Source organism: Phascolarctos cinereus, unplaced genomic scaffold (assembly GCF_003287225.1).
Source record: "Phascolarctos cinereus isolate Bilbo 61053 unplaced genomic scaffold, phaCin_HiC Scaffold_2;HRSCAF=192, whole genome shotgun sequence".
Taxonomy (NCBI): domain Eukaryota; kingdom Metazoa; phylum Chordata; class Mammalia; order Diprotodontia; family Phascolarctidae; genus Phascolarctos; species Phascolarctos cinereus.
In genome coordinates, this window is record NW_027555625.1 from 301,149,708 (window position 1) to 301,174,653 (window position 24,946).

The 24,946-nt window shown below is 40.3% G+C and overlaps 1 protein-coding gene across 7 annotated transcripts in view; it reads left to right on the forward strand.

Annotated features, from left to right (window-relative positions):
• The window catches only part of DENND1A (DENN domain containing 1A), a 691,139-nt gene that overhangs the window by 590,433 nt on the left and 75,760 nt on the right, over positions 1–24,946 (forward strand). For all 7 annotated transcript variants that reach the window (XM_078150133.1, XM_078150134.1, XM_020967516.2 and 4 more), the window contains 2 exons: positions 1,307–1,363; positions 11,978–12,109. In XM_078150133.1, coding sequence (XP_078006259.1) covers positions 1,307–1,363; positions 11,978–12,109 — 189 coding nt within the window. The remainder of the gene's footprint in view (positions 1–1,306; positions 1,364–11,977; positions 12,110–24,946) is intronic.

Genomic DNA, 24,946 nt, shown 5'->3' on the forward strand with positions numbered 1-24,946 from the left:
ATAGTCTTACAAAAGATAATTGAAAAAAACAGGGCCCCTTGGTTTCAATTTTAAAGCTAAACTTATGTAAGAATTATAATGTATAGCCCAAATAATGTATTTTCACAATAATATCACCTAATAATATTATTAATACATTTTGACCAGACCCCCACCATAAGGACATGGAAGCCTGCTATATCATTTGATCTTTTACCCAAAACATATTTCTCCTGAGGATCAGCCTTCTTCCTGTCCTGCTTAAAACATCATTTCTCTGGAATTTACCAGCTCTTACAACACTGACTATGTTTTCCATGCAACCAATTAATAATATTGAAGTTGTGGAATATCTGCCTATAATTCATCCCACACTGCCACAAGGAAAGAGAAAAGAGAGATTGTCACAGTTGAAGCCAGATCCTAGTAAACCTTTTTCCACCTCTAATGTTTTATTTTGTTTTTCAAAATGAAGAAGCTATTTTGCAAGGTACCAAAGACTACTAATTGTGGAATCTAACCTACTGTATTCCTTTTCACCTTCTAGCTTATTATAACACTGTAGGAACTGTGTTGTTTCAGAGCCTAGTATCCCTCAGCCAAATGGAAATAGGAGATTCACCCAGATTCATGATCTTCACATCTCTTATCGGACTCAGACATTTCCCCTGGCAGTTGCTCTCTCTTTCTTGGTGATACCCACCTAATTTCATTCATCCTTTTGGTGCCTAATGAATGGCTAAAATTGTGGTGATTTTAATGTGAGCCATGATCACCAATGTTAACTGTACCAAGCTAAAAAAAAAATTGATACGAAGGCAAAAACCTGGGCATCTCTGCAGATATAAATTTCTGGAAAACAACCTGATGACAGAGGTTGAGGTATCAGCTGCAGCCTGCCACCAAAGACAGCCTGGAGTTGTCAGCCCTAACCTGGTGAAATTTCACTGGAATTCCAGTCCTGCAGAATCCTGTCGGTCCCCTACTACAGGGAGCTGTCCCTGGGCAGCTCAGATAAATAATTAGAGCAAAAGAAGCTGAGCTTTGGTAGGGGGGGAGGGGAAGGTGGATTATTAGTTGGGGGAGGGGATGTTTTGTGCCATTGAACCATAGAAAACAAAATCTTTGCAGTGTCTTAAGGGATTTTTTCCCTTAACCTTTGAGCTCTGTATTTGTTTTTTTAACCATTATGTTTTCACCTGATCATCCCATTTTTCCCTTTCCCTGTTCCTAGTAATCAGAGAAGGTGATTCACGGTTGACCAAAATCAAGCAGTCGCTGCTGGAAACAGAAAGGGATTTTTAACTTAAATTAATTTTTCATGCAGGCAAAAGATCATGCAAAACTGGGAATAAAAGAGGTGAAAAACCGCTTGAAGCAAAAGGTACTTGAAGTTCTTATTCAAAATGTATAAGCCCCGCGTATGAAATGCTTAGCCACAAAAAGCATTATGTGATCAATAGAGAGCTGTTTGATACAGTGTTGTTAGCACACTTCAAAATGCATTACCAGCTGTCCCGGATTTTTCACACTGTTATAAATATTCACAGACAAAAAACTGTCTTCAAATAACATTAAGACTTTGGCTTAAGCCTACAAAGGCAAAAAAGTTCAGAGTTCCTGCTGTCAGTCTGTCCCTGGCCTACTCCATGGTGTCTAGGTAACAAAGGGCAGGGGTCTGTGGAAATTGGCTTCTCTTACCTCTAGTAACTATGCTCTCTGGAGCCCAGGTGCCTACTCAGACACTGTCCCAATGGCCCCTTGGGCAAAGTAACACTGGCATTCACAGTATAGACATCATCAACACACGTAACATCCAGAAACACACATGGTGGGTTTAAGGTAGCTACTTCCCCAGAATGGCCCCACTATGGTGGATTAAATTAGAGAATGTTGCTTTTGTGTTGTTAGGAGGAGTGAGAGGGAAGACAGAGGGGAAAGATTCTGTGGCTTCTTTGACAATGATAGAACTACATGAAAATAGAAGGATAACATGGTGTAGCAATAAAGTACTAGACTAGGAGACCTAGGTTCTAATCCTAGCCCGTATTACTCCACCGCTATATGCCCTGGGTTCAGCTTCCTAATTTGGTGCCTCAGTCCCCCAAGCCCTAAGATGTATAAGATCTCTGAGATTTCTAAATGATGCTTATTAGACTCCAGTATGTCCTAACAGTAAAAAACACATCAGCTTGACTGTCTTACACTTGATGGTATGAACATGGATGCATAGGGTACTTTAAAATTAGTTTAATTCAATTCCACAAACATTTACCAAAAATAAATAAATAAAAGGCAGCTGAATAGCACCTTAGAGAGAGTGCCGGACCTGGAGTCAGAAAGACCTGAGTTCAAATCCTCACTTAGATATTTACTAGCTGTGTGACCCAGGACAAGTCAGTTAACCTTCTAGATCCTCAAATTTCTTCATGCAAAATGAGAATAATAATGGAACCTACTTCACAAGGTTCTTGTGAGGATCAAATGAGGTAACATAAGCTCTTTGCAAACCTTAAAGCCCTTTATAAATGCTAGTTATTATTGTCATTTATTAATGTCTAGTGGGCAGAATATGTGTGAGGCATTAGGAAGGATGCAAAGTTGAGATAAGATATGGTCCCTGCTTTCAGGGTGTTCCTAGTCTAGCAGTGAGATGAGACTGAACATGGCACAAATGCCTAGTAAATACTACAAATATACTTTAGAGAAGGGCAAAGTACTATGTGAAGTCTGAGGAGCATAGTCATCATTGACAAGGAATCAGGGAAAGCTTCCTGGAAGGTGGTCTTTGGGTTCATGTTTAAACAGTGGTAGAAATTCAAGAGAAGTTAAGGCATTTCAGGCATAAAGAATAGTTAAGCAAAAACATGGAGGCAAGAATATGCAGGATGTGCTTGGACAACAGAGAGAGGTCAGCATGGTGAGATTGTCAGTTGTGCAGGGTAGAGGAATGTGGGATAAATCTGGAAAAGTACTTTACTATCAGATTGTAGATGGCCTTGAATGTCAGGCAAAGGAGCTTGAACCTTATTTTGTGGACAGCAGGGAGTCACTAAAGATTTTATGAGCAGAGGAATGACATGTGACTTGAAAGATTTATCTAGCGATGATACGCAGGAAAGATACAGCATTGACTCAGGATTGGTGCTGTCATGCTGTTTAATAACCTTAACCTATCTGATTTGGAAAATGTATTTACATAGGGTAATTTTGAGGTTAGAGTGAAAGAAGAATGTTGGCTTTTTAAATCTGACTATACTTTGACCCCATTCCAAAGCAAGTTGTGTGTACTTACTGCTGAATATAAGACCACTCTAACAGTCCTTATTTTTAAAACTTCTTTTTGGGCTGATTTATAAGAAGGCAGACATGCTGTCATAAAACACTGGGCTGGGGGGTAAAAGACAAGTTGTATTCTGTAACCTTGAGAAAATTACTTTCATTTTCTGAGCCTCAGTTTCCTAATCTGCAAAATGGAGATAATACGCTGTGGACCTCCTAGGATTATTTTAAGGCTCAAATGAGAAAATATAATAAAAAGGACAATTTTAAAGAATTTTTAAATTAGAAAATGCATGTGACAGTATTGTAACATACTATAGAAATGTGAACAATGTTACTGTTTCATGGCACATACACGGAATGGGCTTCATTCAATCTATCTCCACATCAGGCTTCCATTTTATTTAGGATGTCAGTTGTTTTAGATGGAAACCAGTTTAAAGTTTTAAGTCAAAAAGGCCTCTAATTACCTTGGAACAATCAAATAAATTGATTCCTTTCTTTTAATTGGAAGGTCAGCTGTCTCTGACTGAAAGCTTATGGTCTTTGCTTCAGTTGAAAATGAATTTTTAACAGCCAGACTTAGAGTCTTGAAATTTAGAAGCCAGGGATAGAAATGCAGAGCCCCTTAAGCATAGCCTATCACTGTCTATTAGAAATGGGGGAGAGGGAGTTTAGAAGGAAATAGAATATATCATTTGCTTGTTATTTTCAATCAGCCTACTTCCCCCCCCCCCATCTTGGTCACTGGCAGTTGAATTTGATCACAGATGTAAAACACGAATAAATTTCTTACTTCTAGCAATTTTTCCCTCCTCACCAGCTAGCTCTTTGGCTGTCACTGGCATTATACTATTACCTAAAATCATTAAATAAAGATATGTTGCTCTCCCTAGAAGATTCTTCTTGCGCAGAATAAATACCACCAAGTGGAAAAAGCCCGAGGATATTCTGATTGGCCAGTGTATTAAAAAAAAACCCAAACAGTAAAAGGTCTTCTAGCTATTCCTAAATATACAAGTAGACCTTATAGATCCATCCTTAGCATTATTTCACATTCCTACTAATAACCAGTATTGCTCATAGAGCTTTGTTGTTGTTGTTGAAGGAAGGGGGAAAAAATAGCTTGTTTAAAGAGCCGGGATCTCCCCGGATCCACCCCTCCAAAGCCCCCTTTGCAAACAATCCACTGAGTAGAGCCCCACTCCATTTCTTTCCCTCTTCTACTCCCCCCTCCAAGTTATTTCAAGATTCATTTGGAGAGATAATGTTCTAGAGAGAGTGTCAGTACATTTCAGGCACTATAAATGGTGAAACCCGTTTCAGTAACCATCGGACATTTTATAGAAATGTGTCTTGTCACCGTTGGACTGTTGACAGATCCATTAGTATACCTTTTTCAATTTTCACTTCCCCTCCCTTGCTTTTACAGAGTTTTGCAGACTTGATATTTTACAGTTTTTAGTAGCAGAGCTGTTTTGTAATTGAAACTCCAGCACTGTTCGGTGGGTACAGAATTTGGATCTTCTGCAGTGTTTGCCTGCTCTCTTTTCTTTCCTGGGCCAATTTAAGGCTTTGCTCTGCCTGACCTTATTCACTGCAGCTGAAAATAAATATATATATAATTTTTCCTCTCTTTTTCCCTTTTATATGGTAACACATCCATGTGGAGCCCAGGAAATGTCTAAGCCAAATATCCCCTGTTCAGATTTCATCATAGAATTAAAGCAGTTTGGAACTATTGTTCAGAACAATTCTTAACAGTCACATTCAAGAAACAATACAGTTCTGAGCTATGGTGCAATTTCAAACACTTAAACCATTGTGGGCAGCAATATTTTAATTGAGACATAGTTCTGGACAATGCTACCTTTCCAAACAATGTTACAATTTCCCAACGGTAATACTGTTTCAATCAGTGTAATGAACATGAACCATGATACAGTTCTGAACAGTGATACAAATCCAGACAATGATATAATTTTAAGATGCGCCAAGCTGGAGATCTGCCTCCTGCCACTCTGCATAGCAGTGATGACCTCTTCAATATAATCAAGAGCCCAGTTTGCCCTTTCTGGGCTCCAGCCTTGGGTTTGAATTGCAAATGTGAAATGCGGGGCTGACCTATTGAGAGGTCATCATGGTGTATGGAAGGTCCGTCTTTAATAGGGTAGTGGAGATTGAATGGAGGCCCAATTTCTGTCTGTATTTCAAAGCAACTGAAATGGAAGTTTTCAGAGGATCCCTGTGACTGATAGCAAATAATTGTTAACAGACACTGTGGCATGGCTTTATTTCACACCTCCTGTACTTCAACCCCAAACTAATAATAAGGATGGGTGACTTATTTCTCTCCATCAGCGTAGCAAGATGGTTGAGTCCTTCTCTTACTTGGCCTCCTTTGAAGGCTAACTGCACAGAATTAAGAAAAAATGTTTGAAATACCTTCCTTGACTTTCAGGAAGGAGAATTCAGCACCTCTGAATCATCGCCTAGCCCTATGTAGCACTGAGTACCTGGGCTTGCAGATTAAAACCAAATATATTCCCTATGTGCAGAGCTCTTGTGAGGTATCTGGTGTCACTGCCCTTCTAGTGCCCCATTTTTTTAATGTATTGTTGGTCCCCACAATTGTTGCCCCTCCCCCACAGATGGCCATTAAAATAGGTTCACATTAGACATCGTTTCTAGCCAGGAGTGTAATTCTTGAGATAGAATTTTTTTTCAGTCTGGTAAAATTGACATAATTCAGTTTAATGAGCACAGATCACAGCCCTTTTGGAAGTTTCAACATAATAGTCCTCTTTCTAAAGTGCAAGCCAGGCATATCAATTGAGATTTGGATCCTGGATCCAGAAACGAGGGTTCAAGGCCCTACTCTGCAACTGCCTGGCCATGTGGCTGAAAAGAGCATTGATAGGATGATAGATTTAGAGCTAGGAGGAGTCTCAGAGGTCATCTAGTCCAACCCTCTCATTTTGTAAATGAGCAAACTGAATGACTTGCCCAAGAGCAAACAGGTATTAAGTGGGGAAACCAATATTCACATCCAGGTCCTCTGACTTCATTTCCTGCACGCTTTGTTAAGGAAGAGTTGAGCTGTGATCAGAGGTTTCCCAATGTTCATAATGTTTCTCAAGTTTCTTACCAATGTGAATTTTCCAAGGGAAATGGTATTGAATATGGAATCACAAGACCTGAATTCACATCTCAGTTCTACTATTACAGATGTGAATTTGGCCAGTTAATTTCCTGCTCTGGGCCTCAGTTTCCTCATCTGTAGAATGTAAGGGATAGGCTAGATGATCTCAACTTTCTTTTCTGTTTCTTGTAATCATCATCTCATAGTCCAGTGGTACTTTTATAGTTACAAAGCCCTTCCCTTTACAACAGCTCTGTGAGATAGATATGGTCAAAACTTATCCTCCCCTTTTGACTGTTGAGGAAATTTCAGGTCCAGAGAAGTTGACATTCCCAAGGTCACACAGCTAGTAAATATCAAAGCCAAAATGCAAACTCCCATCTCCTGACCCCAAGTCCAAAGCTTTTTACATTATGACATGATCACTCTAAACCCCATGATCCTGGGAGCCCATGAGCTGGATAGCCCCTGTGTCCTCATGGAGTTTGCATTCTATTACAGATATATAATATATTTACAGATGAGTAAATATAATATGCATATAAAATAAATAAAAGGTGATTGAGTGACACTGGGATCCACCATTACCTGGTCTTGTGACTAAAAAAAAAAAAAGGCATGATATTAGGGATCTGAAGAACTAGGTTGAAGGCCCTGTTCCACCCCTAACTAGTTGTGAGACCTTGTTATGTAAGAGACTTTCTTGGTGCCTCAGTCAGACCATCTTTAAAATAGTGTTAGCTAGCAACGCCTTCACAGCTGATCCAACCATTGTAAAAATTAATGTGAAATCATAGTTCATGTAGCATGGCTGTGCTAACACTTTTTGCCTGGAAAGCCCTAGAAGGCTGTGAATTTCCCTGGTACCTTCGGAAACATCATGGAAGCAAATTCGCAGTTTCCATTAGCAAAGATTTTTGTTTCCAGTCCTTGAATTTGTCTCTGTATGCTGGAAGTGAGTTGGGGTCAGACAGTGACCTTTGGTTCTGTGGGAGAGTTTACATCGTGTGTGCGTGTGTGGTGTGTGTGTGTGTGTGTGTGTGTGTGTGTGTGTGTGTGTGTGTGTGTGTAAGCTGTAGGTATGTACTGTATAGAATAACCGTGTTCACACCTTGTCACAGCTGTCAGTTTCTCTTCTCTAAATGCATTAAAAATCTTGCTCTGGCTCAATCGAGGAAATTCCAACATTGCTCTCAATGGAGGATATCAATATTCATTTCCTAATTTGCATTTCTTCTCTTCAAGTACCTTGGTTGTAGATGTATTAGGCTAGCAAAAGAAAGGGCCTCTCAATGCAGGCGAGAGAGGGGGAGAGGAGTGAAGTCACCCGTGAGAAATCTGGGTCAGAGATGCAGAGGGGGTTCCCTGACTGCTCTGGATTATGAAGCTTTCTCTTGCATTACAGATAACAAACCTAGAGCCAAAAATATTTTCCCTTTGAAGCCTGGCTCTAGCACTCAGGTGTGGGTAATGCAAAGCCACAAGTATGGGACTTCTTCCCAACTAAGTGCCTACTATGTACCAGCCACTGTAGTGAGTATTGAGAATACAAATACAGAAATGAGACAGCCCCTGTCCTCGTGGAATTTACATTCTACTACAGATATACAGTATGTTCATGGATAAGTCAACATAGTATGCATATAAAATAAGTAAAAGATGATTGGGAGATACTAGTAACTGGGGGAATCAGAGAAGGTCTTTTGGAGGGGCACTTTAACTGAGCTTTGAATGGAGTTATGGGTTCCAAGAGATAGAGGTAAGAAGAGAGAGAGAATTATACATACAGGGAACAGCCCTTGCTGTGTGTGGTAGATGTGGGAGATGGAATGCTAATATAGGGAATAGTGAGGAGGCCAGTACTTGGCCACCATAGAGTAAATGATGAGGAGTAATGGAAAATCAACCTGGAAAGATAGGTTTGAGCAAGATGGCAAAGGGCTTTAAATGACAGAGGAATTTGTACTTAACTGTCACAAGAAGAAGGAGCCGCTCGACTATCTTGAGCAAGGAGGTGATGGTCAGATCTGTGCTTTAGGAATATCTATTTGGCAGCTGTCCCAAGAATAGATTATGAAGGGGAAAGAATAGAGGTACGGAGACCAATTAGGAGGCAATAATCCCGGCAAGAAGGGCTGTCTTTCCTCTTACTGTTGAGGATACTACCTTTGTCCCAGTGTCCCATGCTCACACACTCCCTTTCACCCCATGTGTTCATTCTGTAGCCAGACCTTGTCATTTCTATCTTCACAGCATCTCTCATATCTGTCCCCTTCTCTCTACACACACACATAAACACAGCCACCACCCTTGCACCTGCCCTCATCCTCTCTCACGTGGACTATTACAATAACCTTCTAACTGGTCTCCCTGTCTCTCATCTCTACCCATCCTCCACTTGGCTGCCAAAGTGATTTTTCTAAGGTGTAGGTCTAATAATCTCAATCCCTACTGTGTAGGTGAGCTCCAGTGGCTCCCGATTACTTCTAGGATCAAATACAAAAGCTCCTTTTGACATGGAGAGCCTTTCACAGCCTAGACCCTTCCTACTTCTCCAGACTTCTTAGTCTTTCCTATCCTTCATGAACTTTACAATCCAGATACACAGTCTTACTTTCTGTTTCTCACATTCAACCTTCTCTACCCCAGCTGCATGCCTGGAATATTCTCCCTCCTCACATCTGCCTCTTACTCCCCAGGCTTCCTTCAAGACTCAAGTCAGATAGCACCTTCTGCTTTCAGGAGGCCCCTCTTGATTCTCCCTCTGTCCCCTACTGCCCAGCCCAGCTAATGTCTTCTGTCTGAAATTACTTCCCATCTGCTGTCTGTGTGTGTGTGTGTGTGTGTGTGTGTGTGTGTATCTTGTATTTACATAGTTATTTAAGTGCTGTCTGTCCCATTAGAATGTGAACTCCTTGAGGGCAGGAATAGTATTTTTGCCTTTTTTCTTACCTTTAGCGCTTAGTATGGTGCCTGCCGCCTAGTGATCACTTAATGATTGATTGACTGAACTAAGATTTGGATATGTATGAGTGGGAAGAAGGTGGCAGATAAAAGAAGTTAAGGAGGTAGATCAAGAGACTTAGTGATTAATTCTCTGTGTGGAGTGAATAAGAGTGAAGGACCAAGGAGAGGAGTCTGAAGTTACCTATATGACTAGGACAAGGTGCTGCCCTCAATAGAAATAATATTAGACAGAGGAGTGGTTTTAGGGGAAAGCCAATGAGTTCTGCTTTTGACACATTGAGTTTGAAGTATCTGTTGAACATCCTGGTGTTTCTGTCTAGTAGGCAAGTGCAGATGTAGATCTGGAGCTCCTAAGAGGATATAGATTTGGGAGACATGTGCACAGAGGTTGTAGTTGAATTCATGGGAACTAATGAGACCACTGAGAGAGAACAGAAAGGGTGTTGCATGAGAGCTGTATTATTTCCTTATCATAGATTGTCAGCTGCACTGGGGGCAAGGACTCTGTCATTGTCTTTATGTCACCCACATATTCTAGCACAGGACTTCATACAGAGAACATATGGCAGAGCTGTGGAATTACAAATAACCTTACAACATAAAACAGAAAATGTTTGGTTTTGGCTTCATACCCCCAGAGATCATGCTTATTCTTGGCACATGTTAGGCACTTAATAAATATTTTTAACTGAGTTTAATTAGACCTGGAAGGGACCTTAGAATATCCACTGTTAGAACATAGAACATAAAAGGTCAGCTGGAAAAAACCTTAGAATATTACATTAGAATATAGAATGTTAGAGTTGGAGAAGACATTAGGACATAGACTATCAGTGATATAAGAGATCTCATATTGAGAGACCCAGTCTTGGAGTCAGAACGACCTCTGTTCAAGGCCTTTCAGCCCTTGGCAACTCTCCAAAACTATAAGTTACTGATGAAATCACTAGGAAAAAATCCTAGGACATAGAAAACTATGAAGCTGTGGACATTAAACCTAACAAGACCTTACAATATAAGGTGTTAGTTATGGGATGTTAGAGTTGAAAGGCCATTCCTTCTATTACCAACATTCCATGTTCCCTACCAGCTCTGTCGTTTCATGTTCTGTGTTCTTACATTCTGCATTCTCAAGTCCCTGGTGGCAGAGTGAATAGAATATTAGACCCAGAATCAGGAATACCTGAGTTCAACTAGCTATGTAACTCTGGGCAGTTTGCCTCAGTTTTCTCAACTGTAAAAGAAGGATAATAATAGCACTTACTTCACAGAGTTGTTGTGAGGATCAAATGAGTTAATATTTTTTAAGTGCCTAGCACAGTGCCTGGCACTTGTAGTATCTTATTCCCTTCCCTTTACCTTTACCACCTTCCATTTTTGGTATTTTACAATTTTTTGATTCATTATTTATGGCCATCTTCTTATATATTTCTCTTTTCAGGAATATATTATCCCATGTATAGTACCCTGCACTGTTAATTAATTTTTTATTCAAAAAATTCACCTGGTCCACTCGCAGAAATTGTTTTTTCTAGACCATTTTAACTAATTACATTGCTTCTTTTGCTTACCCTCCCCATTACTACTACACATACACATTCATACACAGACACATGTTCTCACTCCTCTGTTCCTTCTTGGGAAGCATTGCATGTCACCATCTGGATCTGAAAAAAAAGGTCTCTTCTTGTTCTCTGGAGCAGACAGAGCCCATCCACCTCTTTGTTTTATTTGACCTAAGTACTTTAGGTCAGTTTATGTCCAAAAACCCCATTTCTAATTGGCTATCAGCTTATGTGTCTCATTATTGTACCTTACCAAGATTGAAACTGGAGGGGCCATGTCAGGGGTTATATAATCAAAGCAGGGTCTTTTAGTGGCCAGCCTTCAGTCACCCTTGCAAAGCTATATGTCATTCTCTCACTATCGTTACCAAGTGCTGCAGAGGTACATAAAGTTTAGGTTTTCAATTCAGCAGCCTCTATTCCCGAGGAGAAGTTGCAGTTCAGTTCAATAAATGTTTATTGAGTACTTGCTATGAGAAAGGCTCAATACTCAGCTCCCAGCTAGGGAGAAGATACATGTACATTAATAAACATAGTATAAAATAGATGTAAATAGTTGGAAAGAGCCTTCCAACATCAAATATTAGAATATGCAGTATAGAATAGTTGAATTGATGGGATCCTAGAGTTCAGATTATCAGAATTTAAAAGGACATTAGAGATCATCTAGGGTAGGGGTGGGGAACCTGTGGCCTTGAGGCCACATATGGCCCTCGAGGTCCTCAAGTGCAGCCCTTTGTTCTATGAAGTCTGGATTTAAAGAGCCATACTTAAGGACCTAGAGGGCCACGGATGACCTCAATGCTGCAGGTTCCCCACCCCTGATCCAGGGCAACTCCCTCACTTTATGGACAGAGAAACAGAGGCTCAGATAGAGGAAATGAACTGCCCAACACCCCTTAGTGGCAGAGCTGAGAAAACCCAAGTTTCTTGATTCCCAGTAGTTTTCCACTCACCATGAAGCCTCCCATCTTCCTGCGTTTTATATATTTAGTCCAGTGTATACCAAAGGCAGCATCACTGACCTTTTTCTGCCTCACAGGATATTGCTGAAAATGGCTGTAGCCCAGCCACAGAAGATCCCTTGCCAAAGGCTGCTCCTTCACCGTTGGCTGAAACAAAGGATTCCAAAGTCCGAGAAGACAGGAGGCCCATCACCATGCACTTTGGGCAGGTATGCATAGAGCCATTATTTTACAATTCTTCCAAAATGGGTTATTCAGAAATATTAGCTAGCCATCTACAATTCAGCTTGATTTTCAGAATTTTTTTATGACAGTTTTTTCTAGTGAAGGTATTCTCAACTTCTAATATTCAAAACTATTTTTCTGTTTCAAAATCTCACTAAAGAAATTCCCAGAATTTGAAGCAAAGCATCATGGCCATGGCAGTCAACTCTTTTGACTCTTCTATGAACTCATTAAATCCAACAGCTTCTGCTCACACTACCTGAGAGAGAACCAGCTCATTAGAACCTTTTAGCATGGCAGGCTCCTTCTCTGTATCCCCAAGTAAAAGGCAGCAAACCTCGGCTTTAAGAAAATCAATTTGGTTGTTCTTTATTAATATACTCCCAGAAAATCCATATCAGAAGTCATTTTCTACAGGGTAAACACCTGTGTTCTGATGCAGGCGATCCAGAGGTATTTTCATCTATTACAAATGTTGGGAAAACTGTCTGTATGTTTAATGTCTTTCCAAAGTTAAACCTGGTACCACGATATAAAAAATTAACTTCTCTTTGTCAGTGTCTCACTGTGATCACACATTTGTGCAAAGAAGGAATCTTGTCTGTTCTTCATCAACTCCTTTGATTGAATTAGATGCTTTGTCTCTGAAATTCTTTTCAGAGCAGATGTAAAACTATTCCTTTGATAAGGTGGAGTGTTGAGGCACCAAAGTCTTCTAAGGGTACCATTGACAAAGAGAATGGAGGATAGAGTAAGACCCAAACCCAGCAGCATATGACTACAACCAGCATTGTGTCAGAAGAATGTTACTGATATGTTAACCAATATTTATATACTGGTTTCTTGTCCTCTATTAGACAGAGCTCCATGAAATAGGAACTTGGACCTCACTAACCTGTGTATCTACCTCCCCCGACCACCCAGTCACCACCACCCATTGCCTAGCAGAATAGGCATGTAATAAATTTGCTGAAGAAATAACCAGCCACATCAAAACAAATCATGATACTCTGGTCTACTGCCAGAGAGAGGCTGGAGATGGTCATCAAAGAGACCTCGGATTGAATCCCAGCAGCTCTAGTATTCACCCCTCTCCCCTTCCACCTAACCCAGCTTTAGCCTGTTTCCTTCTTAAATGTGCATAAAAATGACTCTTACTTGAATAAACTGTCCCCCTCACACATATACACATTCTTCCTTTGTTAAGTTTATTTTTTCATTAGGATTTTGACTAACATCAACAAAATGAACATTTCCCTGTATAACGAATAGAAAAAGAGTATGTGAATACTTGAATTTATGTGCAGCTCAGAGGCTTTTTGTAATATATATGAAATTTAATACAGGAATACCAGAACTACTCTCCTTGTCTTTGTCCCCTTCTGAACTTCTTTCTGTTTTCTTCTGAATATTTAAAAAAATGTTTCATTGATGTTCTTTCTTTTTCTTTGCATCACTGTCACTATACCTTCTACACCCTCCCCTGCTTCTATACTATAATTCACGCAACTGACAAATAAGTATAATCCAGAATAACAAATCCATATACTGGCCATGTCTGAAAACGTAGCTTATTCTATTCCTCGATTCTGTCACTTCTCTATCGAGAGGTAAAATGCATGACTGAGTCATCATGACACCTCTGGAGTCATGATTGGTCATTGCATTCATCAGAATTATTAAGTCTTTCTAAGTTGTTTTAAAAATTGCTCTACTAGTTCCACTCATTTCACTCTACATCAGCTTATACAAGTTCTCCCAGCTATTTCTACACCTGTCCCTTTCATCATTCCTTATGGCACAATAATATTCTATTACATCCCTGTTATCATAATTTGTTCAACCACTACCCAATTGATAGGTACCTCCTTTTTGTTTATAGTTTTGTGCTACAACATAAAGTGCTGCTATCAAACATTTTTGTACTTATTGTCTTTTCTCTCTTTCTTTAATCTGTTTGGGCTATATGCCTAGTAGTGGTTTTTCTGGGTCAAAGGAGTGATTCTTTGGGTATAGTTCCAAATTGTTTGTCAGAATGAAATGATTGGACCAATTCACTGCTCCACCAGCAGTGTATTAGTGTGACTTTCTTCTCACAGTCCCTCTTGCAATTGTCCTTTCTCTTTTCTTTTCTTTTCTTTTTTTTTTTGTCATCTTTGCTAGTCTGATTGAAGTGATGTGGAGCTCAGAGTTGTTTTGATTTGCACTTCTGTTATTATAAAATATATGGAGCATTTTTTCATATGGCTATTGCCTTTCTTCTTTTGAACTCTCTATTCATTTCCTCTGACCGTTTACCTATTACGGAATGGCTCTTGTTCTCGTATATCTGTATCTATTTTCTATATATCCTTGATAGCAGATATTTATCCAGCAAATTTGCTGCAAAAAAATTTTTCCCAGTTAACTATTTTCATTCTAATTCTAACTTCATTGATTTTGTGCAAAAACTTTTCAATTTTCTATACTCAAAATTGTTCATTTTATCTCCAGCAATCGTCTCTATACACATACTTTCACTGAAGGACCTACTTTGAGAAAACAAAACACCAGAGTTAAATGGAATAAGCAAGCATATATGCAAGGTTTTCTGGGGGGGGGGTCCCTCAATGCAGGGTTCTTAAGGGCAAAATAAAACCAAAATGATCTTAAAGCCAAACTTGCTAATCATAATCGCAAATTAACTCTAAGATCAAAAGCTGGAAAAGATCTTAGAAATCATCTAGGCCAACACCATTTTACAGATGAGAAAACTGAGGCTCAAATAAGTTAAACGACACCTAAATATGGACTGTGTTAGACCTGGAATTTGATTTCAGGTTGTCTGATTCCAAATCCATTGCTTCTTCTATTATAGTACCACACAGAAATAATTTTGAAGGCAGTTTCACTAAATTATTTCATTTAATGAAGTAGCCTTTAAGATATCATTTCAGTTTTATTTCAACTTTTAAACACTTAAGAATCTTGCAGTAAAAAAAATCTTTCATTTGCCATAGGTCATTAGTTCAAGGGGCAAGTTTGGAGATAGAATTTTCTCATCCATCTAATGCTTTGTTTGAAACAGTCACATGCCTTATCTTTAGGGGGTTTTTTGTTTTTGCTTTTTTTTTTGTTTTTGCTTTAAAACTTAAAAAGGGGATGCATTTACTACCAAAAAAAAGATTTGGTTAAAGATCACCCCAAAATGACATTGTTTCTACATCCCCATACCCTCCTACCTCTGGAAGATCCTTCCTCTGCCCCCTCATCCCATCCCTCTGGGCATCAGCTCAAAGTTGGAACAAACCTGAGTGACTGTCACTACCGCTGCTAACAATGAAAGCTTTGGCCACATAGTGTATCCAGGATGGCAGCCCCAGGCAGGGAAGGGGTGGTGTGGGGGGGGGGGGACTCTTTCCCCAGTAGCCTTTGTCCCTCTTTCTGCACGCATACACACTCCTCCTGGGCAGATGCATTTTTGAAAATATGCAGAGGGTTTGAAAAATTTCCTAGTGTTAAATGTAAAGAAATTGTTTTCCTGTTTCAGTGAGAATGAGGAACTATTTTAATGCCCTTTTCCAATAAATGGAGAATAAATGTGTGTGTTTCCGTATGCACATAAATGTAGATAGCATGTGTCTGCGTGTGCATGTGCCCCTATGTGTGTGGATAGATAGATGGATGGATACATAGATAGATAGAGTAGATAGGAGGGGGAGGGGGAGTCGAATAAACAATTAAAAAGCCACCCCAAACTGTTGAAATAAGAGCTGTTTGTGCCTTCACAGGTCTGTAAACTAGGGAGGATAAAAGTGTCTTTTTTCCTGTCTGTGACTGGCTTCACGTGTCTGCCAGCATTATGCAAGTGTACTGGGGGAAGGCAGAAATTTTTAAAATGCATGCATGTGGATGAGGGTCAAGCCCCGAGTATCAGTAATGCAGTGGGCTCCCCTATACAGCTGCAGCGCCCGAGCCTACCCACAGCAACGAGATGCCTTAATTGAGACATGCTGTCAAAGTGACAAACACATTTGCATACAGTCTATTTATTTTCACCAGGGAAGGTCTACAGTCTGCCGTCGGTTGAACATTCTTAATCAGTTTGCTGTAAGTGAGCCGGCAGCTAGCTGTCCTGTGCTGGGAGCTTTTCTTCATTACATGACAGATTAGCTAAAGGGGGGATGGTCTAGGGAAGGCATTAAACCCCTTCATTTTAACTCTTTGTGGCTTATCCTACTGCATGTTAGCTTCTAGCCCTCTCCAGTCTGCTCACAGTTGTGACAGTCTTCATTATTCAGCCATTTCTTAAATACACAGTATCATGGTAAATTATTCTGAAGCACCCATGTAGTATAGGCAGGGCCACAGAGCTCAGAAACATCAAGGTTTTGGATTCTGTGATTCTAAAAATGCTTGTGTTTCCCTGAGAGTTTTAATTATATCCCTGTGTGCACAGTAGGAAAAAAAAGGATGTGATTTCATTCATTCAGGAAACATTTATGAACCTCTTGTTATGTGCAATGAATGTCCTATGCTCAGAGAAGGGAAGGATTCAAAGATAAATAAAACATTGCCCCATCATCAAGGAATTTTTATTCTAGTGAAGGAGATGAAATTTGGACACAAATAAAAAAAAGATTATAATATGATGTGTGCTTATAAAAGTAGCACAAAGTGTTACATGATCCAATGAGGGAGAGATCACTTTAAGTTGGAGGAATCCAGGTAGGCTTCAGAGAGGTGGCATCATTGGAGCTGGGTCTTAAAGGTTCTGTGCAGGCAGTGGTGGGGGTGGGGAATTTGGGACAAAGGGAATAAATTTGCATAAGCAAAAGCAATAGAGGTGGGGAAATGTAGGACTTGTTGGGGAGACTAGATAATGAGATCCAAAATCTCCTTTTCAGCTTTAATACTTTATGGACCACCATTCAATATTTTGAAGTCTCTTGTAGCGCTAATATTCTTATTCAAATATTCTAAGGTTCCTTCTAGCTCTGACAGTTTGTGCTCTATGTTCTTTTAGCTCTGATGATAGTTGAAGAAACTGTAATCCAAAGAGGAAATTACTTGCCCAAGGTCACGCACAGAGTTAGTAGCAGAGGAATTTGCTGTGTTCAAATCTCTTCCCATACATCATGAGCAAATCAGATTGGCCATGGAAACTCCGAATATGAGTTTCAGAGTCTGGTCTAGATAAATACTATGGAGGATGTGGGCCTCAGTTAGGAATTGTACTTGCTACTACCAGTCCTGCTCTGAGGAGGCAGAAAATAGAGAAATAAAGAATCATATCAAGGATCATGGGAAATGGCCTCAGGGTCCTTTTTGCTTTGCATTCTCCCTTAACTGATTGATCTGTGGACAAATGAATCTCTTGCTTTCCACCCTGTTGGATTCCAAAGGGCTTGTGTTGAAAGGTACCTCTTTTTCCCCCAAACTAAATGAACATTCTTTAAGCTATTTAGTGTAAAGTTCCAGAATTGAAATAATGCACCAGCAGAGTGAGTTGGAGCCAAAGCCAAAGGTTCCAGTGGTTCCCAGAGACTTAGGACAACAGTTGGTTTGAATACTTTCCAGATGCAAACTCCACTGGAAGAGGAGTTTCTTCATTTTTGTATAGATTTAACACTGCCATTAGATGAAAAAAAAAAAGACATCCAGACTCATATTTGGTGGGTGTTTTAGCCAGTTGCCAAGACAGTCCCTTTTTAACCTTTTCCCATTTGAAATTAAGGAAGCCAGAAGTTCATGTGTAGTGTGGAGACCAGTGAACTAAAGAAGTCCAGGTCCTAGTCCTCCACCCTGCTGCAGCTCACTATGTGGCCTTGACCAAATTATAACCCTTCTCTGGATTTTGCTTTCCTCACTTGTAAAAAGAAGAGGTTGAACTAAAAGATTTTGAGGTCCTTTCCACCGCTAACATTTTAAGATTCTTTATTCTAAAGTCATTTTTAGTCTATGTTCTAAGATCTCTTCCAACTCTAGCATCCAGTATTCTAATACTGTTTATTCTAAAAATCTCCAGCTCTAACATTTAGTGATTCTGTGAAGCCTTATAAAATTACTAGATCATAGTGATTTGAGTGGAGGACACTTTGCAGCAAGGAGAAGAAAGTACAAACTTGGAGCCAGGAAACCTGTGTTCATATCTCTGCTCCAGCATTTCCTAGCTGTGTAGCTGTAAGCAAGTGATTTAGCCTCCTTTTCTTCATCTATAAAATGGGGGCAGTAATACTCATACTAATAGCTCTCAGAATTATTATGAAGAAAGCACTTTATAAAAAGAAAACTTTAAAGTTATTAGTTCATTTCATCAAGTGTGAAATACCTACTAGTTTTGTCACCAGGTTTGTATTTCTTTTTGCTCAACTGGAGAAAAAAAAATAACAAATTAGCCGTCTAATGGAAGAATTTCTAGTCCTCAGTGATCATAAACCTGAATTTTTGTCCCCCTACCAGAAACAGCTTTGTGATTATAGGAACTGCACTCAAATTTCATTTTCCCTTAGGTACATTTTTATTACTAGATGAGAAACTGATTTTCAAACAGAAGATCAGTGATAAGGAAACAATGTGGTACGTGTGGAAAGAGCTCTGGATTTGAAGTCAGAAGACCTAGGTTCAAACCCAACTCTGATTACTGCCTTTGTGACCTTGGGCAAATCTCTTAACATCTCTGGGCCTCCATTCTTCATTGATAAAAGAAAGGCGTTGGATAGATCTTGATAACTTGTAAGGTACCCTCCAGCTCTAATTCGGCAGCTCTTTTCCTGCTTGTATGTGTTGTTGTCATTGCCCCTTGGGAGTCAGTGTGGTATAGTAGAAAGGACTGACCTTTACTAGCTATGTGACTCTGGGTAAGTCATCTGAGTCTCAGTGTCCTCATATATAAACTGGGGACGGTAGTAGTTGCAATTGCTACCTCACAAAACTGTAAAGAGATAAAAGCAGAAGTTATTATTACTGTTCATGAAGGTCAGATCGATGGGCCATGGTTGGCCATTGCATTGTGTAGTCACATTGTTCGCTAGACAGTTTTCTGATAGAAGCATAAGTTAACAATCAAAGGCGCTTGCTTCTAAACATAGCCTTAGATTTAGGAGAGAAAAAGAAACTGCCAACAGAAGAAGAGAAATGAGATTCAGGAGCTTTCACAAGTGCCGAGTTGAAAATTCAAGAGGTTTTGATTAAGGATTCAGTGTTTGCTGAATGTGTTTTGTTATCTTTGTAGATATCTTTTGTCTGTTTTCATTGAAGTGAAGAAACCTAAATATCCTAGCCAACGATAGTTGAAATCAGAAATATCTTCCTGATACTGTGTTTGGTAGACCTTATTTGAAATGTTCTTAGCCAGAGGAGACTCAAGAATCAACTAGCAATTGCTTTGAAACCCAAACTACTTATTCTCCGTTCTGCATGGATTGAAGATAGCAATGGAAGAGTGTATTGAAACTGACCACAGACTCTTAATATATAGAATGATAGAGCTGAACAAGATATTAGAATATAAATTGTTATAACATAGAACACAATGTCGAGTCTGAGAAGGGCCTTCAAGTGGCCTGATGTTTGGCAAGCATCCTGGACTGGGAGTCAGTGAAGCCGAATTTGAACTTTGGCTGACATACTTCTTCGACTCTAGGAAAGCCAGTTGACTTCTCTGAAGCTCAGTTTCAATCTCAATAAGATGTAGGTAATCATATTTTGTACTACCTACTTTATAAGGAACAAATTCCATAGTATATGGTACTGCACTGTATAAACTTTAAATGGAATTAAAGACAAGGTATTAGGACACAGAAAACCAAATTGTTAGAATTAGAACATATATTATATGTTAGAACTAGAAGAGGCTCTAGAGGTCATTTTGTTCAATGTCCTCATTTTGCAGGTGAAGAAACTGAAGCTCAGAGGGAGGCTTGACTTGCCCATGGTCACACACTGAGTTAGTAGTGGCCAAAGTGAGGACTTGAACCCATGTTTGCCAACTTCTGATAAGAGCAGAAGTGCTTGTCCCACTCCACCATACTGCCTCTTTGTCTGAGACAAAGCCAGAAACAGAATGGCCCCCCTCCTAGCTGATAGCACTCTATGAAAATGAGTTTCTTTCTGCCCAGTCCTTGAAGTATTCTGTGAGTGAAGGTGTTAATTAAACATTTCATCTACTTTGCAGTAATTTCAAACAAGATTGATATTTATCTTATGACAGGTGCTTCTAGAGTATCCAGATTTAGGGAGCCCTATAACTTTGTGTTGGGAGTTAATGGATATAAGGGAGTTTGATATCCATAAAGTATTATGTAAATATGAGGAATTATGATAACGAGCCGTCAGTTTCTGTTGCTCTTAAGCACTTCACAGACTCAATGTGGTTTAGTGGGAAGAGCACAGGACTTAGGATCAAAAGATCTGGGTTGCTTACCCTAACCTGCCTGCACTGCCTATATTTCTGTTATCCCCATTTTACAGATGAGAAAACGGAGGCTTGCAATCTTTGCAATGTCATAATGGGGAGGAAGAGATAAGCACACAGAGACAGAGATATCTTAGAGCAGAGACTGTTAGATCTAGAAGTGTATCATCCCACACATTCCTTACACATATAGTAAGGGAGTGTCATTGCCAAGACACTGACCCAGAGTCTGCCAAACCAAGGCCAGTACTACCTCCCAGGCAATAGTGTCTACTGCAAGAAATGTGATTGCTTTCTCCCTCCCTCCTTCCCCTTCAGGGAAAGGCAATTATTGTAGGAGGAGTCCTGGCCTTCAAGACCACAGACTTGTTTTGAATCCCAACTCTGCTACTTTTTAACTGATCTCTGATACTCAATTGCCATTTCTGTAAAGTAAGAATAATAGTTGTGCTACTATCCTCATGGAGTTGTTGAGAGGAGAGTGTTTCAGAAGACTTAAAGTGTTATGTGAGCTTTTATTACTGCGTACACTTTCAGGATGGGAAAACTGAGACTTGAAGGGACAATAGAATGCTAAGATTTAAAAATGGCAGAGGGGAACTGAGGGAGAATCTTGTCCAACCACCTATTTTACAGATGAGAAAGCTAAGATCTAAAGAGGGAAAGCAACTCACCCAGGATCATACAGGAGTCGGAATCTGAGCTTCTGATGCCAACTCCATAACTCTTTGCCCCAGAACCCCCTGAAGTGGTGTTCCCAAGGGCACACAGCTAATAAGAGACAAAGCCAGGAAGCCAACCCAGGTCTGTTGCAAGCTTAGGATTCTTTCCTCATGGCCACACTGCCCCTCTTGGCTAAGCATCTTTCCTTCCCTTCTCATATGGGCAGACTGGATCTTTCCTCTTCTCTCTCCTGTGGTCTCCATCTGTTTTCCTCACGAGTCTAAAATGTGGCAGCCCTGGGGAAAGGCAGGCTGCAGTAGCTCTCAGTGATGATTTTGGAAGGGCTGGCACGAAGAAGTTCATAGAAACTGTAAGGAACAACAAGCTTGGTGATGACCCTGAATTTAGATTTGTTCTTTTTATTCATTATTGTCAGGTCAGCTCTGTGAAAGTGGTGACTAGAGTAGTTTGAAGGCTGCACCCAAGCACTTTGAACTTCACCTGCCTGCAAAGGGAATTCAGAGGCAGATTCAGTGAGACAAGAGGATTCTAATTCACTGCACCAAGGGAGATCCAGCAGAGTTTGTCACAGGACAAGTGGGAAAGACCTTAAAATGTTGAAAGATTACAAGCAATACAATTCTCCATTAAAACTACAGCCTCTGAGAAGGAGCCTCAGGAGTCATCCAATCCAACTCCTTCCTGAACACAAATCTCTTTTATAAAATCCCCAGCAAGTGGATTCTACTTGAAGACCTGCAGTGCTGGAGAACTCACTACCTCAGAAGGCAGTCCCCTTATATTTTGGGGAACCTCTGATTTTTAGGAAGTTTATAGAAGGTCAGATTTGGAAGGGACCTTAGGATTCATCTTATCTGACTCTTACCTGAAGCATGAATCCATTCTAGTATGTCTTGGACACCTCCAGTAGTGAGGGGCTCCTGGAGTAAACTTTTCTACTTTTGGAAAGCACTAATTGTTAGAAAAATTGTTTCTTATATTGAGGCTAAATGTGACTCTCTGCAACTATACCTTCCCCTTGGCTGTAGCTCCTATTTCCACCATCTGGAACCAAGCTGAATAAGTCTTAATTGCTGTCCTAGTAATAATAGCTGACATTCAGATAGCACTTGAAAGTTTGCAAAGTCCTCTGTCATTGAGACCTGGCTCCCTCCTGATACCTAGCTTCCCTTTCCAGCATTGGTTGCACTTTCACTCCTACCCCACCACTCACTGGTCACGGTGGGAGATTCCTCTTTGCAATACTCCTTGCTCCCCACTGACACTTCCAAGGCGACCCTCTCCCACCATCACTCAGGAGCCTCTTCTCCTTTGAGGTTCACTCAATCCATATCTACCACCCAATCAAAATTCTAGTAGCTATTCTCTGCTGACCTCCAGGACACTCTTCTTTCTTCAATCAGTTTAGTGCCTGGCCCATAGACTTCCTTTCTTCCCCAGCTCCTGTGCTTGCACATAGTAGGGGACTTCAGCCTACATGCTTAAATATCTCTCAGTTCCTTACCTTACTCATTTCACATGATCTACTCTCCCACCCCACCTTAGCTACACCCAGAAGCCATCCCCTTGATCTTGCCATCACCCACAAATACTCCATTTCCATGTTCATGAACTCTGAAATTCCCCTGTGACAATCTATTATCCCCTCTCTCTCTCTCTCTCTCTCTCTCTCTCTGTCTTTCTCTCTTCCCCCTCTTTCCACCCCAAACCCTATTCTTTTTCCTCACTCTCACCTCCAATATCATGATCCCTCACTTTTCCAGGCTATCACCCCTACACTACTAGCTGCATTCTCCTCCCTTCCCCATCTTGACCCTTTGGTAAGCCAGTTCAACTCTACGGTGGCCTCTTTTCTTGAATCCCTTGCCCCTTTATCCTGTTACTGAGTTTGCTCTGCCAAGCCTAAGCCTTGGATTACTCCACCATCTGCTGCCTTCACTGTCATTCATGTGCTGCTGAACAAAGCTGGAGAAAATCACAAAGCCATGCTAACAGAATCCACTACAAATTTATGTTACGCAAACTCAACTGGACCCTCACAGCAGCAAGGCAGTCCTCTTACACCTCCCTAATTGACTCACTAGCTCATTTATCACAGTGGCTTTTTATCCTTCCTCAAACCTTCTAAAGCCCTGCCCCCCCCACCCCCACCCAGCTGAGAACTTTGCCTAATATTACACTGAAAAAATTGAGATAATTTGTTAAGAGTTTCCTCTTCTCCCCTCCTACTCATCTTGTATCGCTCAGATACCTTCCATCAACATCACCCAGATACTTTTCATCACCATCTTCTCCTTTACCCCTATCTCACAAGAGAAGGTGACCCTTCTCTTCGCCAAAGGAAACCACTCTACATGCTTAAGTAATACCATTCCATCCCATTTCCTCCCTCAAATTTCCCCCTCTTTTTTTAAAAAATGTATTTATTTTTCTTTTTCAACATTCACTACCATAAGATTTTGAGTCCAAATTTGCCCCCTTCCATTCCCTCACCCCTCCCTAAGGCAGCTTGAAATCTGATATAGGCTCTACATATATATTCATGTTAAGCATATTTTCACATTAGTCATGTTGTAAAGAAGAATTAGAACCAATAGGAGGAACCACGAGAAAGAAGAAACAAAAAAAAGAGATCAAATAGGGTGCTTTGATCTGCATTCAGGCTCCATGGTTCTTTTTCTGGATGTGGATAGCATTTTTCATCATGAGTCTTTTGGAGTTGTTTCCCCTTCTTTCATATGCAATCTCTTCAGTTTTTCCCTGTCTGTTGGCTATTCCCCTACTGCCTCCAAACATGCCTATATTTCCTTATCCTCAAAAAACTTTAATGGGGGGGGGGCAGCTAGGTGGCTCAGTGGATAGAGCACCAGCCCTGAGTTCAAATTTGGCCTCAGACTGAACACTTGACACTTACTAGCTGTGTGACCGTGGGCCAGTCGCTTAAACCCAACTGCCTTAAAAAAAAAAAAGAAAGAAAGAAAGAAAACCTTTAATAGGGATCCATCTATCTCTGCCAACTATTGTCCCATATCTTTTTTTCCCCTTCGTGGTTAAACCCCTTGAGAAGGCTATCTGCAATAGATTCCTCTACTTCCGTTCCTCTCACTCTCTTCTTATCTCTATAATCTGACCTCTGACCTAATCATTCAACTGAAATTGCTTTTACAAATCTAATGGCCTTTTCTCAGTTCTCATCCTTCTTGACCTTTCTGCAGTCTTTGACACTGTTGATCATCCTTTCCTTCTTTGATACTCTGTTCTCTCTAGGTTTCCATGGCACTATTCTATCCTAGTTCTCCTACATATCAGTCTCCTTTGCTGGATCTTCATCCAGGTCATGCCACAAACATCACTGTTTTCTATGGTTCTGCCTTTTCTTCTCCTTCTCTGTTATTTTTTACTTGATGATCTCATCAATTCCCACAGATGTGCTGATAATTCTCAGATCTGCTTATCCTGCCCAAACCTGTCTCCTGATCTTTAGTCCTGTGTCTCTCATTACCTATTGGATATCTTGAACTAGATGTCCCATAGACCTCTTAAACTCAACATGCCCCAAATTGAACTCATTACCTTTCTCCCCAAACCCTCTCTTCTTTCCAGCTTCTGTGTTACTGTCTAATGTACCACCATCCTCCTAGTCATCTAGGCTTACAACCTACCTGTCATGCTCAACTCCTTCCTTTCTCACCTTCACATATCCAATCTGTTGCCAAGTCCTGTCTCTTTTTACCTTTAGAAT